The sequence below is a fragment of the Populus euphratica genome, unplaced genomic scaffold (genome assembly GCF_000495115.2).
Source record: "Populus euphratica unplaced genomic scaffold, PopEup_1.0 scaffold93.1, whole genome shotgun sequence".
Taxonomy (NCBI): domain Eukaryota; kingdom Viridiplantae; phylum Streptophyta; class Magnoliopsida; order Malpighiales; family Salicaceae; genus Populus; species Populus euphratica.
In genome coordinates this window covers 1,850,053-1,862,402 of record NW_011499873.1, presented here as the reverse complement: position 1 = coordinate 1,862,402, position 12,350 = coordinate 1,850,053, and the positions used below count along the sequence as shown (strand labels likewise).

The window sequence follows — 12,350 nt, the reverse complement described above, 5'->3', positions numbered from 1 at the left end:
TTATTTATTGCATGCGTTATGAGAAAATTGAGATTCCTATGTGGGGATCTTGAGATGCCCCGGTATTAAAGGCCACCTTAGTTTATTTATTGTGATATTAAATAATTTAGGATTAAATTTAATCTGCTCGCATGCATCCGTGCATGGTGGAGATCTATTAGATGAATTATGAAAAATCTGCTCGCATGCATCCGTGCATGGTGGGGATCTATTAGATGAATTATGAAAAAAAAAAGAAAAATCTGCCCTTTCTATAGGAAGAGAGAAGCTACCTTGATTATGTTCTTCCTGAATATTTAATTTTAATAAACTAACAGAAGGATCTAATTGAGAATCCATTAATAAATCAATGATTAATTAATCGACATGAAGAGAATGGGTTAGAGATGGTTTGGGCTTGCTCAAGAATATAATTTGATGTTAAATGATCTTACTAATTAAATCGGTCGAGGTTTTAACGAGTCTTCGTGGTTTTGACACCGCAGGGAGAAGATACACATCGCAAGGAATAGACAATAGAAGAGCACCGATATTGATTATTAATTAGACAATTTATCTATGGAGATGCTCACAGATTCTCTGCAGCAAGTGCAGCAGGTGGTAAAAAAGGTTTATTAAAATGGACAACATGGCAGGGTATATGTATGTATGTATATGTTTATATGTTATACGTTACATTATACATACAAAAAAAAAAAACTGAATAAAAAAGGGAATGCACAGTGGATTACAATAAAATATTATTGTAATCCACGGTTCATTCCCTTTTTTTTTTCACTTTTTTTTTTGCACCTTTTCATTTGTTCCCCTTTTTTCTTTTTTTCTTTTTCAAAATTACTTTCCTTTTTCTTTTTCCAACTTTTCTCTTCTATTTTTTCAAAATTATTTTTGTTCATTTTGCTTTTTAAATATTGAATCGGTTAAAATTTTATTTTCAAATTTTTTTTTTAATGTATCGTGAATTGTTGCTGTATTTTTTTATATAATATTTCTCTGTATGGTTTTCTTGTTGTTTTTAATGATTTTTTTTAAAATTATTATTTTTATTTTTATTTTTTAATATTGAACTGGTTAAAATTACCGTTACAATATATGAGGAAAGTGTTGTAACTTTCCTCATAAATTACAAAGGATTGTTAGAATATTTTTTTTCTCATATGATTTTTTTTTGTTTTGTTATGTTTTTTTTTTAAATTATCTTGGTTAATTTTATGTTTTAAATATTAAGCTGGTTAAGAATTATAGTTATAATTAAATACAAATTTTTCCTCACAAAACATTATAGATTAATACAGTTTTTCCTCACATGGTTTTTTTTTCAATTCTTTTATGTTTTCTATTTTTATATGTTTTTTAAAAAATTTCACCACACCCAAATACACTGTGAATTATAATAGTAATTTATAGTGTCTTTCCTTTTTTTTTCACTTTTTTCACTTTTCCCCTTCTCTCTTTTTTTTGTTTTTTTGTTTTTTGTTTTTTTTCAAAATTACTTTCCTTTTTTTTCCCCAACTTTCCTCTTTTTTCATTTATTTTTTTCTAAAATTATTTATGTTAATTTTACTTTTTAAATATTGAGCTAGTTAAAAATTTTGCTTATAATTTTATTTTTTTAAAATATTGTAGATTGTTGTAGTGTTTTCTTACATAGTTTTTTATTTATTTTTTTTATTTTTCAAAATTATATTTGTTGATTTTTTTAATATTAAACTGGTTGAGAATTTAGCTTTGTAATTTTTTCTTTAAAATATTGTTGATTGCTATAGTATTTCTCTGCATTGTTTCTTTTTTTGTTTTTTTATAATTTTTTCTAAAATTATTTTTATAATTGTTTTTAAATTAATCTAGTTAAAAATTACAGTTACAATATGTGCGGAATCATAGTAACTTTCCTTGCAAATTACTGTGGATTTTTATAATGTTTTTTTCAGCATGGTTTTTTTCTGTTTTGTCATGTTTTCCTTTAAAATTATCTTTGTCAATTATATTTTTTAAATATCAAGCTGATTAAGAATTGCAATTACAAATAAATACAAGTTTTTCCTCACAATACACAATGGATTGATACAGTTTCCCATCACATTATTTTTTTATAGTTTCTTTTGTGTTTTCTTTTTTTGTAAATTCTAATATTTTTTTTAATATTGAGTTGGTTAGAATTTAATTTGTAATAAAGCTTAATTATGCGAGGAAAACACTATAGCTTTCCTCACAAAACATTTATATTGCTACAGAATCTTTCTATATGGTTTTTTTTATAATTTTTTTAAAATTGTTTTTGTTAATTTTATTTTTTAATATTAAGTTTTTTAAAAATTACAATTATAATTCATTACAAATAAGGCTAAATCATGTGAGAAAATACTATAGCTTTCATCACAAAACACTGTGAATTGCTATAGTGTTTTCAACATGATTTTTTTTCTTTTTTTTTGGGTTTTTTTTCTTTTTTTTTTCTAAAATTATCTCTGTTAAATTTATTTTTTTTAATATTAAACTAATTAAGAATTTATTTTTATAATTTTTTCTTTAAAATACTAGAAATTGTTGTAGTGTTTTTCCATATTTTTTTTTTTTATGATTAGAGTTGGTTAAGAATTATAACTATAATAAAACTAAATCATATGGGAAAATGGTTGTAGTTTTTCTCACAAAATACTGTGAATTACTACAATATTTCTTTAAATGGTTTTTTATTTTATTTTATTATAAAAAACACTATATTTTTCCTCACAAAACATTGTCAATTGCTATAATATTTTTTCTTATGGATTTTTTCCTTCCAAAATTATCTTTTCTATTTTTTTAATATTAAGTTGAAAAAAATTTAGTTTTATAATTTTTTTTAACTTTTTATCAACGGAAAAGCCAAGTCATGTGATGAAAGCATCATATTTTTTCTTATAAAATACTATGGTTTCATACAAATTATTTTATTCAATCTCCAAATTTTTTATCAATAACACAATTTTTTTTTCTGCCATAAAATATTTACTGTATTATACCTTTAATTTTTATTATTAATTTATTATTAATTTATAATTACAATACCATTAAATATTTTTATTTTACTATCACGGACATGTCATTTCATGTGTGTGTAACGGTTGGCCCATCAGAGGACAGGATTAATTCCGGATGCTTTCGGTAGAATCTTAACCTCTTCTTTCCTTGTACTCGCCAAATCACTAGTACGTACGTCTGCACTCCTTTCTTTCCTTCTCTCTTTTCTTTGCCTTTTCTTGTATATATATATATATATATATATAAAACAGATATGCATTTGATTTGACGTTATAATGTTCAATGATCTCTACATTTACCTCCTTTCAATAGTTGGATTTTCTCAATTTGAACACTCCAATTTCTACTATGATTTTGAACTTAGATACTTCTGGGCTTGCTTCCTTTTTTATTTATATAGCTTTTGTTGATAGGATTTAAAAAAATTATTTCTAGTTATAGTTGATTTAATCTAAATAAATATTTTGATTAAAATTATGATAGAAGATGTTACTCAACAAAAAATATATTAAAAGTATTTAATTAAATGTTGCAACTTCAATTACCAAAAAGAACATTATACATTTTATCTTAATTTGCATAACAATCATAATATATTGGAATAAGAAAAATTAAAAAAAAAAACACTAACTTTGATGAGATAAATGACTCGTAGCATGTAAAAAAATTTCTTTTTTTTTGTTAGATTGAATTTGCAACTCAGTAAAAGCATGTTGATGTTATTATTATTAAGATGTAATGGTTTCAAAATATAAGCTTTTATTTTAAATGTAACTAAACACTTTGTTTTTGTAATTCATCCTAAAAGTAGAACCTGTTACAAAAAAAATATATTATAATTATTTTTTACCTATTTATTTTTATTGTTGTTACAGTAACGGTTGTTTTTAAAGTTTTTTTTTAAAATACATTAAAATAAAATTTTATTTTGATATTAACATATCAAAATAATCTAAAAAATATACTAATTTTAAATAAATAAAAAATAAAAAATATTTTTTAAAATATTTTCAAAACACAAAAACAAACTGCTAGTACCATTTAACTATAAACTCATTCTTAACTTCTTTTGATACGTGGTGAAAGAGCTTTAGCAAGATTTTGATACTATAAAATTTGCTTTGTGTGTGTTTAATTATTTATATTGCTTTGAATCCATGCTTGCCCCATCTACTTTTGCCGGGGATTGGGAAACAGTTGGCACAAGAATCGTCGAGATATAAAGGAAACAACAAAATCTTCTTTCACAACTTATAGTGAAAGTTACCCTGCAGGTTCTCAGTTTATCTCGTCTAGCAGGACATCCATACTTGTGCTTTAATCAAATACACAAAACTCCCCCACTTGAGCAAGTTGGCATGTGTCTGCATCAAACCTCTAATTAAGTAGCACCAGTCTGCTTAATTATCATGCTCGTTTCATCATTCGTAGCTTTTATTTTAAATTAAGAAAAAAAAGATATCAGGCGTGTCGCTGACTCAAGTGATTCCCATAACATGTTACAATTAGGGGTCAGTGCCAACCAATCCACGACCTTGATTTCTCACCCTAATTTTCCATGTATCCCCGTTTTAACTTTAGCCCAAATTAATGTCAGTCATCGCTCAGTATGATGTAAAAACATCATTTATTTCCATCTAAGTTTAGTTTTCCAATAGTGATTGGAGACTTGTGCTACTTCACGTATCATTAAGTGCTTTACAGAATTCTTTAAAAGATAGATTAATTTCATCTTTATCTTTTCAAATTACATTATGATTATTAGAAATTTTACTAATTTTAATATTATTGGCAAAACTCTTTTAATCCGACCGAACAGATGAACTCAATCATCTTATATTGCTTTCACTGCGAAGTTAATTGTTAATTATAAGACGCCAAGATCACTGTTTACTTGTCCTCGATCGGGCTGGAATTTTGATATTCTTATAGCTAATTCAGAGCAAGAATTGAAGATTTTTTTCGTAAATAACCAATGCTCCTGGCCTGCCAACGTGTTTATAACATTCCAGTTCGTCGAACAAGGACATCGCCTATCTACCTGTAATTATTCCACCGAGGAACACTGGAAATTTGGTTTCGAGTTTCAGGATGAATACCAAATTTAACAGATTCATACACTTAATTATGGCCATCATCGTTGATGTGTACAACTTCCATGTGTGATTTTCTTTCTTTGTTTCTTTGTTCTTCATACAGAACCCTTTATTTAATCATGTCAAACTACACTCTCATGAGCGATTCATTCACTAGATAACAACCAAATTGCTCTATGCCTATGAATTTGGAGGATCAAATTCATTAACAACATTTTACTCATTTTAGAAGTTAATTATCCTCACCCAAAACTTCATTAATCATTAGATCAGGCTAAAAAAGTTTCCTTGTATGCATGCGCGTTTCTCACATGGTGATCCATTCAATTGATGTCGCCATATCTTCTCATTCTAGGATGTATTGAAACATCAAGTTTCGTTGCCATGTGAATAAAGAATGATACAGAGCCGTTCGAAATTATGGGGGATTTATTGAAACATCAAGCCTCTAATGAATCTCTAATTTTGGAGTGAAAAGAAAAAACACCAGAAGCCAGATTGGCATCCCGGCCCCTTATCCTTCTGCTCTATTTTTCCGTTTAGTTCTCCCCAACATGTATATGATCTTAAGCGAGATGCAAATTAGCATGCTTCCTACCTTGCTAATTGTTTGCATATCAAGGTCCACGTCCACACCAGCCCTTGTTTCCCCTCTCTGGGACAAGATGGTCCCGGGTTCCAGCCAAGGTCCGGCTCCACCATGCAAGCCATGGGCTCAAACCAACCAGCTAGTAACCAAACTCACGAGTCAGATCACAGGTGCTGCACAGTGTAATTATCAAAGCGAAATTGATAAAGCATGAGCAATTCATATCCACATAGCACTTGTACACTCCTCCAAGAAAAATTAAGTGACCAAAATCACGAGTCAGATCACAGGTGCTGCACAGGGTAATTATCAGAACGAAATTGATAAAGCACGAGCAATTCATATCCACATAGCTCTTGTACAATCCTCCAAGAAAAATTACAAAACTAAATGCAGCAACCATATGTTTTTCCAACCGAGAATAAATTTATTTTGTTCCTTTTTTCCAAAAAGCCAAACACTGATGAACATGCTAGTGATGTTAAGGCCTCATTGGCCCCACAAGTCATGATCGTTTATAACTTCAGCACCAAGTCCCTGAAATTGCAAGCTTCTTGGTGAACTGTTAATGCAGGACATATATATATTGTTGTAGGTGCTGTTTTCGTAGCGGATTAATTTGTTCCATCTCGGGGAGAGCAAGTCTCGGTGCCCTTTGCATCGTCCAAAAGCACTTTCTACCAATCTCCGCTTCACAAGTGCCCTCAGAATTTTATCAACGGCCACTATGAGTCTTCATAAATATTTGGTCATTAATGACCCGTCCAAGTTGAAGCAAATGATAAGTTACTTCGCCATTGACGCCCACAAAACTCACGATGTAACCAGTTCTGTTTTTAGGGTTGGCTTTTCAAAAAAATTATTTTGTAGATGCACCAAGCTAGTTGAAGATGTATTTTTAAAATCATTTAAAAAATTATTTTTTTCTTTGTATGAGCAAAAGAAAAAAAAAGTCTTGAACAACAATTCAAGACTCATTTGTAATGTTGTCTTGGATCTTGAAGACAATTTTTCAATGGACCACGAATAGTTCGAAACTAACCCTATATATCCGTTTCTGGTTCGTTTTTAATATTGTGATATTTGATATTAATTTATCCTTTAATCAGATTATATTACTTGACAAATCGTAAATTTATTTTTAATCCCTGTATGGATGAATACAGATAGCACATCATAAATATTGAAAAGAAATAAAATATAATCCATCAATAAAATATTTTTTTTGGTGGTTGGACAATGAATAAAACTATTTACTGCAATTATTTTCTTTTTAAAAATATAAAAAACGAATAAAAAATGTTAGCATTAATTAAGATACAATAATATTTTTTTTTTCACGGCAAGCTATTTACTGCAGTTATATATTCTTATTTAAAACATGAAAAACTCAGCTATGAACCATAAAAAATATCATGCATATTGATGGTTTTGTTAGCTTCAGATAATCTAAAATGGCAGTTTAATGTATGACTTGCTTTTGGTTAAAACAATAGATTTAACCCAAAATTTAACTATTAAATGTGTGTTTTAAAAGATCAACAGTCGCTAAGATTTAATCCACGAACAAACCCTATCTACCAAATATAGATGATTTCATGCTAACATCACAGTGGCGCGCATCTCTACCCCAGTTAGAGATCATAAGTTACAATAACAACGATGCATTGGGTTTGGGACATTGTTGTCGTGTGCTGCAACTTTTTTTTTTTATTGAGCAAACTAGAGTTGCCCATTTGTTAGTCCATCAGTTACACTAATTCTGATGGTTAGATTAATCTCGACAAACACAACTTTAGATGAGGAGAAGCTGCTTCAGTGCTGGTTGTCGCTAATATTATAACGAAGAGATAGGGTTTCCTACAAGAGAAAGTGTAAGACTTGCGGACAAGCAATATTGAGAGATCCAGAGCCTTTAACTTGCTAAAAGTGGATGGAGGACCATAGAATAGACATTAGTGTCGCTTTTGACACCAATTATTAGCCAGCTACGATGACTGTTCAGACCCCATCTGTGGGAGAAGGGGACAAAGTTTAGATGTGGACCATTTTCGAGGAATTAGGTCTAGCTGTGTATAATGTACGTGCAATGATTAGCAGGTAAGTTTCTGGTTTCCAATGCCTCAACGTGTGGTTGCAAAATTATGGATTTCTCAAAAACAAAATACTAGCGCCTCAGAAACAAAATGATAGTGCTTCAAAAAAACAAAATATTAGGGTCCCATTTTGTCCATTAAATTTACGAAGTGACCCATCTTGCATAGGGCACCCTACATACTTGTCCAGTAGCAATGAGGGGCTATCATTTTGGCCCACAACAGGAGAATGACAGTTGAGGAACCTGTCCTCTCGTGAAATATTAAAATTATAGGAAATTTGGCCTGTACTGAAAAGGCGCCATGCTTCGTTTCTGGGTGGATGAATCTCTAGCTGCATTTCTGGCGGGCTGATACTGCACACAGCTCGCTCTTTACATCTCTGTCCCACTGACTACTGTTACCCTCTGAAGCAATAGATATTTTCCATTTCTTTCTGTTTTGTTTCCTGTGCTATAACGAGAGAGACAAAGCATCGTATTAAGATATTTAATTCATATAAAAATAAGGAATTTTACTTGCAGTCATTAGTGTTAAAGGCCAGAAAGTGTCCCATCTGCTGTCCAAATTAAGATATTTTACAAGAATGATCGGGTTTTACATGTGAAGGCAGAGCTTAATGTGACGTATGCAGATATTTTAAATCGTCCCTATAGCATGGTTTTTTCCTTTTTTAATGAGAACAAATAATATTTGGTGTAGAAATCTAAGTATATTAATCAATTAATTAAATGCTAATTTGATCTCGCTAGCCCTTCATTTCAAAGCGCGTGAAAACGAAATTGGAATCGCTATTGTTAGAGAAGGACGGCGGGCCGTGGCCCAGTACCTGGAACTAAAATTAAAAAAAAAACTTTTCATTCGTTTGATAGCGGGTGGGCTGGGGTTTGACTGCCAGCCCATTAAAAAGCTCTGATTTGGGCTCAGCCTTTTCTCCACTCAGCAAATATTTAGCCCGGACTACAAAGAGGAGCCCAAACCAAGCCATCGTATCAGATTTCACATTAGAAGTTAAAACCACGTCTGCATCCATACATATTTAAAAAATAAAAAATCTTTATTTTAATATATTTTTAAATAAAAAATAATTTAAATCATCACCGCTATCATAATTCTATATACACCCTTACCTCTGAGAATTTAGTGTGGCTAGAACACTGGCTTAATTGACGAATAAATTGATTAGAAATTAAAACTTAAAAATCTTTAACAGAATCCAAACTGATAGAAGAGATATTCCAGGAGAATTTCTTATCTTTAAGCTTTTTATTATTTAAAGTGATATGCATAAACCAATAAACGACAAACCCTAGCTACCTATACCTTTTTCTTCTTCGTTTTTTGTTCCTCGGAGCCTCCCTCTCCCCTTGATCACTCTCTATACTGAGGAATAACAACAGAAAGCAAAAATATATATATGAAGACAACTCTCTTCATTACATGCATTGTGGCCACGCTGGCTGTGCTGGCAAAGAGTGCGCAACATGGATCGCCTCCAGAATCACCAGCACCGGCACCATCAGTAGATTGTAGCGATGTTGCATTTGACATGTTGGATTGTGTAACCTATTTGTCAGATGGCAATGCGGAGAAGCCCACTGATTCTTGCTGTGCTGGGTTTGAAGCAGTGCTTAGTCTGGATGATGAGTGCTTGTGTTTTGCATTAAAGCATAGTGCAGATTTTGGCGTTGCTGTGAATCTTACTAGGGCTGCAGCTTTATCTTCTGAGTGTGGAGTGTCTGCTCCTCCTCTTAGTAAATGTGGCGGTGAGTCATTTAATACTAGCATGTTCCATTTGACTGGAATTATTTATAATGTTTTTAATAATTTTTTTATTGAATGATCTGCTTGTTCTGCATGAACGTAGTCTCCGTGCCTCCTACCGGTGCACCTGGTACTTTTTTTATTATGTTTTTGCAATCTCAATCTGAAAATGTTTCATCTTTCTTTCTTTTTTATAATAATGAATAATCTGAAAGATCTACTTTATATTTTTATTTATTTATCCCGTAAAACATGAATGGTGTACGTATACTACTTTCAGCTTGAAAATACACGTCGCCAAGATTATTAAAAAAACTGACAACTGTGGAATTCGGGATTTGATGTAGGCTGCATCTTTGTTTGAGGTTTAATGCTGCCTTCTCTCCTTATCTGAGAAATAAGATAACAAATCCTTATATCCTCTAAACAACGAATTTAATTTGTGAAAACGTGAGGTGCTGCAGAACAAGATTATTAACAGTCTCGTAATTATATTATCATGACCGATGACCGATGACATTCAATGATTTCAATCTGTTATAAGGAGTTCAACTGTTAATCTTTGTTATAAGCTTGAACATTTTTTTTGTGTGGCTAATGTTTATGCAGCTAACACTCCATCCTCTGCACCAGAGCCAGCTGCACCAACTCCTGTTATAGAGCCACCAACAAATGACCAACCTTCAGCCCCAGCTGCAGCGCCATCGAACAGTAGTGATGATGATGGGAGATCAGCAGCAGCTCCAGTAACTAGTGATGTACCAGCACAAGCACCAGCAAAAGGGACGGCATATGCTGTCTCTGCACCCTCTTTGGTTCTTATTAGCTCCGCTGTTGCTTCCGCTCTTTCTCTGTTTCTGTGGATTTGAAATACAAGATGCTGGCTTTTACCACCTTGTTTTTATTGTTTAGGTTCTTGTTTAGTTTTGAACTTACTGGATAGTACGTATATGCCTTCCTGTTCTTGTTCTGTTAAATAGAAGATCTTTGGTTTCTTGAATTTGATTCAGACATTTTTTTTTCTTACTTCTAATAAAATTTCTTTACCCAGTTCAATTTTAGAATTATATCGTATTGTCCATGATGATTTCCTTTTATCTTTTTTGGAAGTTGAGGTTCCTATTAATAATCTTCTTCGTACAGGGAGAAACGAGTAGGTTCACATTTCCATATTTAACAAAGCATATGTACAGGGAATGGGAGAAATATTGTAGCTATGTATATAACATACAGTGAATTATAATATTGACTGGTAGTTTTGTCCTTCACTGTATCAATTTAGAAAGGCTGAGTTTAAGGATAAAATGAATTTTTTTTTTATGTGATTCATTTGTTATTAATATTTTTATTAGAGGTCTCATATTTTTTATAATAATGAAATATTACTTTCACTGTCCTTAAAGTCAAAAATAAAATAATTGATTGTTAGGGGTGCTTTTGATATATATTTTTTTTTGTATAGTTTAATTGCTAACTTACCATGGGAGTAAAAAAAAAAAAGGCTTGCTTTGTACTAACTTACCATGGGAGTAAAAAAAAAAAAAAAGGCTTGCTTTATGGGAGTAAAAAAAAAAAGGCTTGCTTTGTGGTATTTTTTTATTTTTCATGTTGTTTTTTTTAGAATTGGCTGTTAACAAAACAAATAGCCAAAATAGTTATTTATTTAGCTTACTCATTGAAACATGAATAAAAATAAATAAATAGGCAAAATAGTTTTAGCTCTCCGTATAACTCGTCCGTTGGAGCTGCTCTTAGACGGGGGAATGTGCAGCATCTTGCGGCAGTAAAGGATTATCTTCTGCCATGTCATTAGATTTCTCCGACGTCCTCTTCTTCTAACGGCTGGTTGTGTTTGGTCTTTAAAAATAGGTTGTTGCCAAAGCCTTTTTTTTCTATCTCTTTGTTTTTTTATTACCTATTGAAATTCACGCCTGCCTGATAATTAAAATTTTATAATAGTCCACTTGGTTGGAGATATTTTAATTTTAATATTTATTTTTTTATTTGTTATATTTTTATCTTTTTGCAAGTTTTTGTTTTATTTTTCAATTTATCCTTCAATCTACATTTTTTGTTTATCATTTTTTTAGATTTGATCTGGTTCTTTTTTCTCTCTTGTTTTTTATAAACTTTTAATTGTTTTTAATTTTATCATCTAATAGAAAATATTTAATTTTAATTTTTTTTAAAAAAAATTGGTCCTCATTGTGGTTTCTTCTTTTAATTCTTTTTGTAAAAATAATTTTATTTTTAATTTAGCCCTTCGATTTAAAATTATTCATCCTTTTTTTTAATTTAATCTTTATTTTTTTTATTTTGATTATTAATTTTATAATTGATTTTTTTTCAAGTTAATCGTTCAACATTTGATTTTTTAAGATTTGGGATTAATTAATGGCTTTTTAGGTTTGATGCTTCTAATTAAATAGCTCAGGTAATAAGTTTTACAGGTTAATACAAGTTCTTATTTTATTTATGAACTTTTTTTTTAATCTCATCACTATAGTTGTAGTTGTTTTTTTAAAAAAAATTAGCTTTATAGTTTTCTTTATTATCTTTTTATAGGGTTATCTGGATCATGACATAGCATGTGGGCTTAACGGGTTAATTCAAGTAGACTCGTTTTTTTTTTATCCTTTTAGTTACTGTTTTTTTCTTTAGAATTTGTTTATGATTATTTTTTTAATCATAGTTTTTAATATTTAATTTTGTCTAGCTTTATAATTTTTTTTTAAAATAAACTTTTTTTATCCAGCAAGTGATGGAGTGCGGAACACATAA

General features: G+C 30.4%; 1 protein-coding gene across 1 annotated transcript; it reads left to right on the top strand.

Annotated features, from left to right (window-relative positions):
- The first annotated feature begins 9,125 nt into the window (after positions 1-9,125).
- LOC105127901 (non-specific lipid-transfer protein-like protein At5g64080) lies at positions 9,126-10,585 on the top strand. Its single transcript, XM_011029381.1, has 2 exons — positions 9,126-9,571; positions 10,179-10,585. The coding sequence occupies exons 1-2, from the start codon at positions 9,223-9,225 to the stop codon at positions 10,436-10,438; spliced, it is 609 nt and encodes a 202-aa protein (XP_011027683.1). The 5' UTR covers positions 9,126-9,222; the 3' UTR covers positions 10,439-10,585.
- Positions 10,586-12,350: the final 1,765 nt, after the last annotated feature.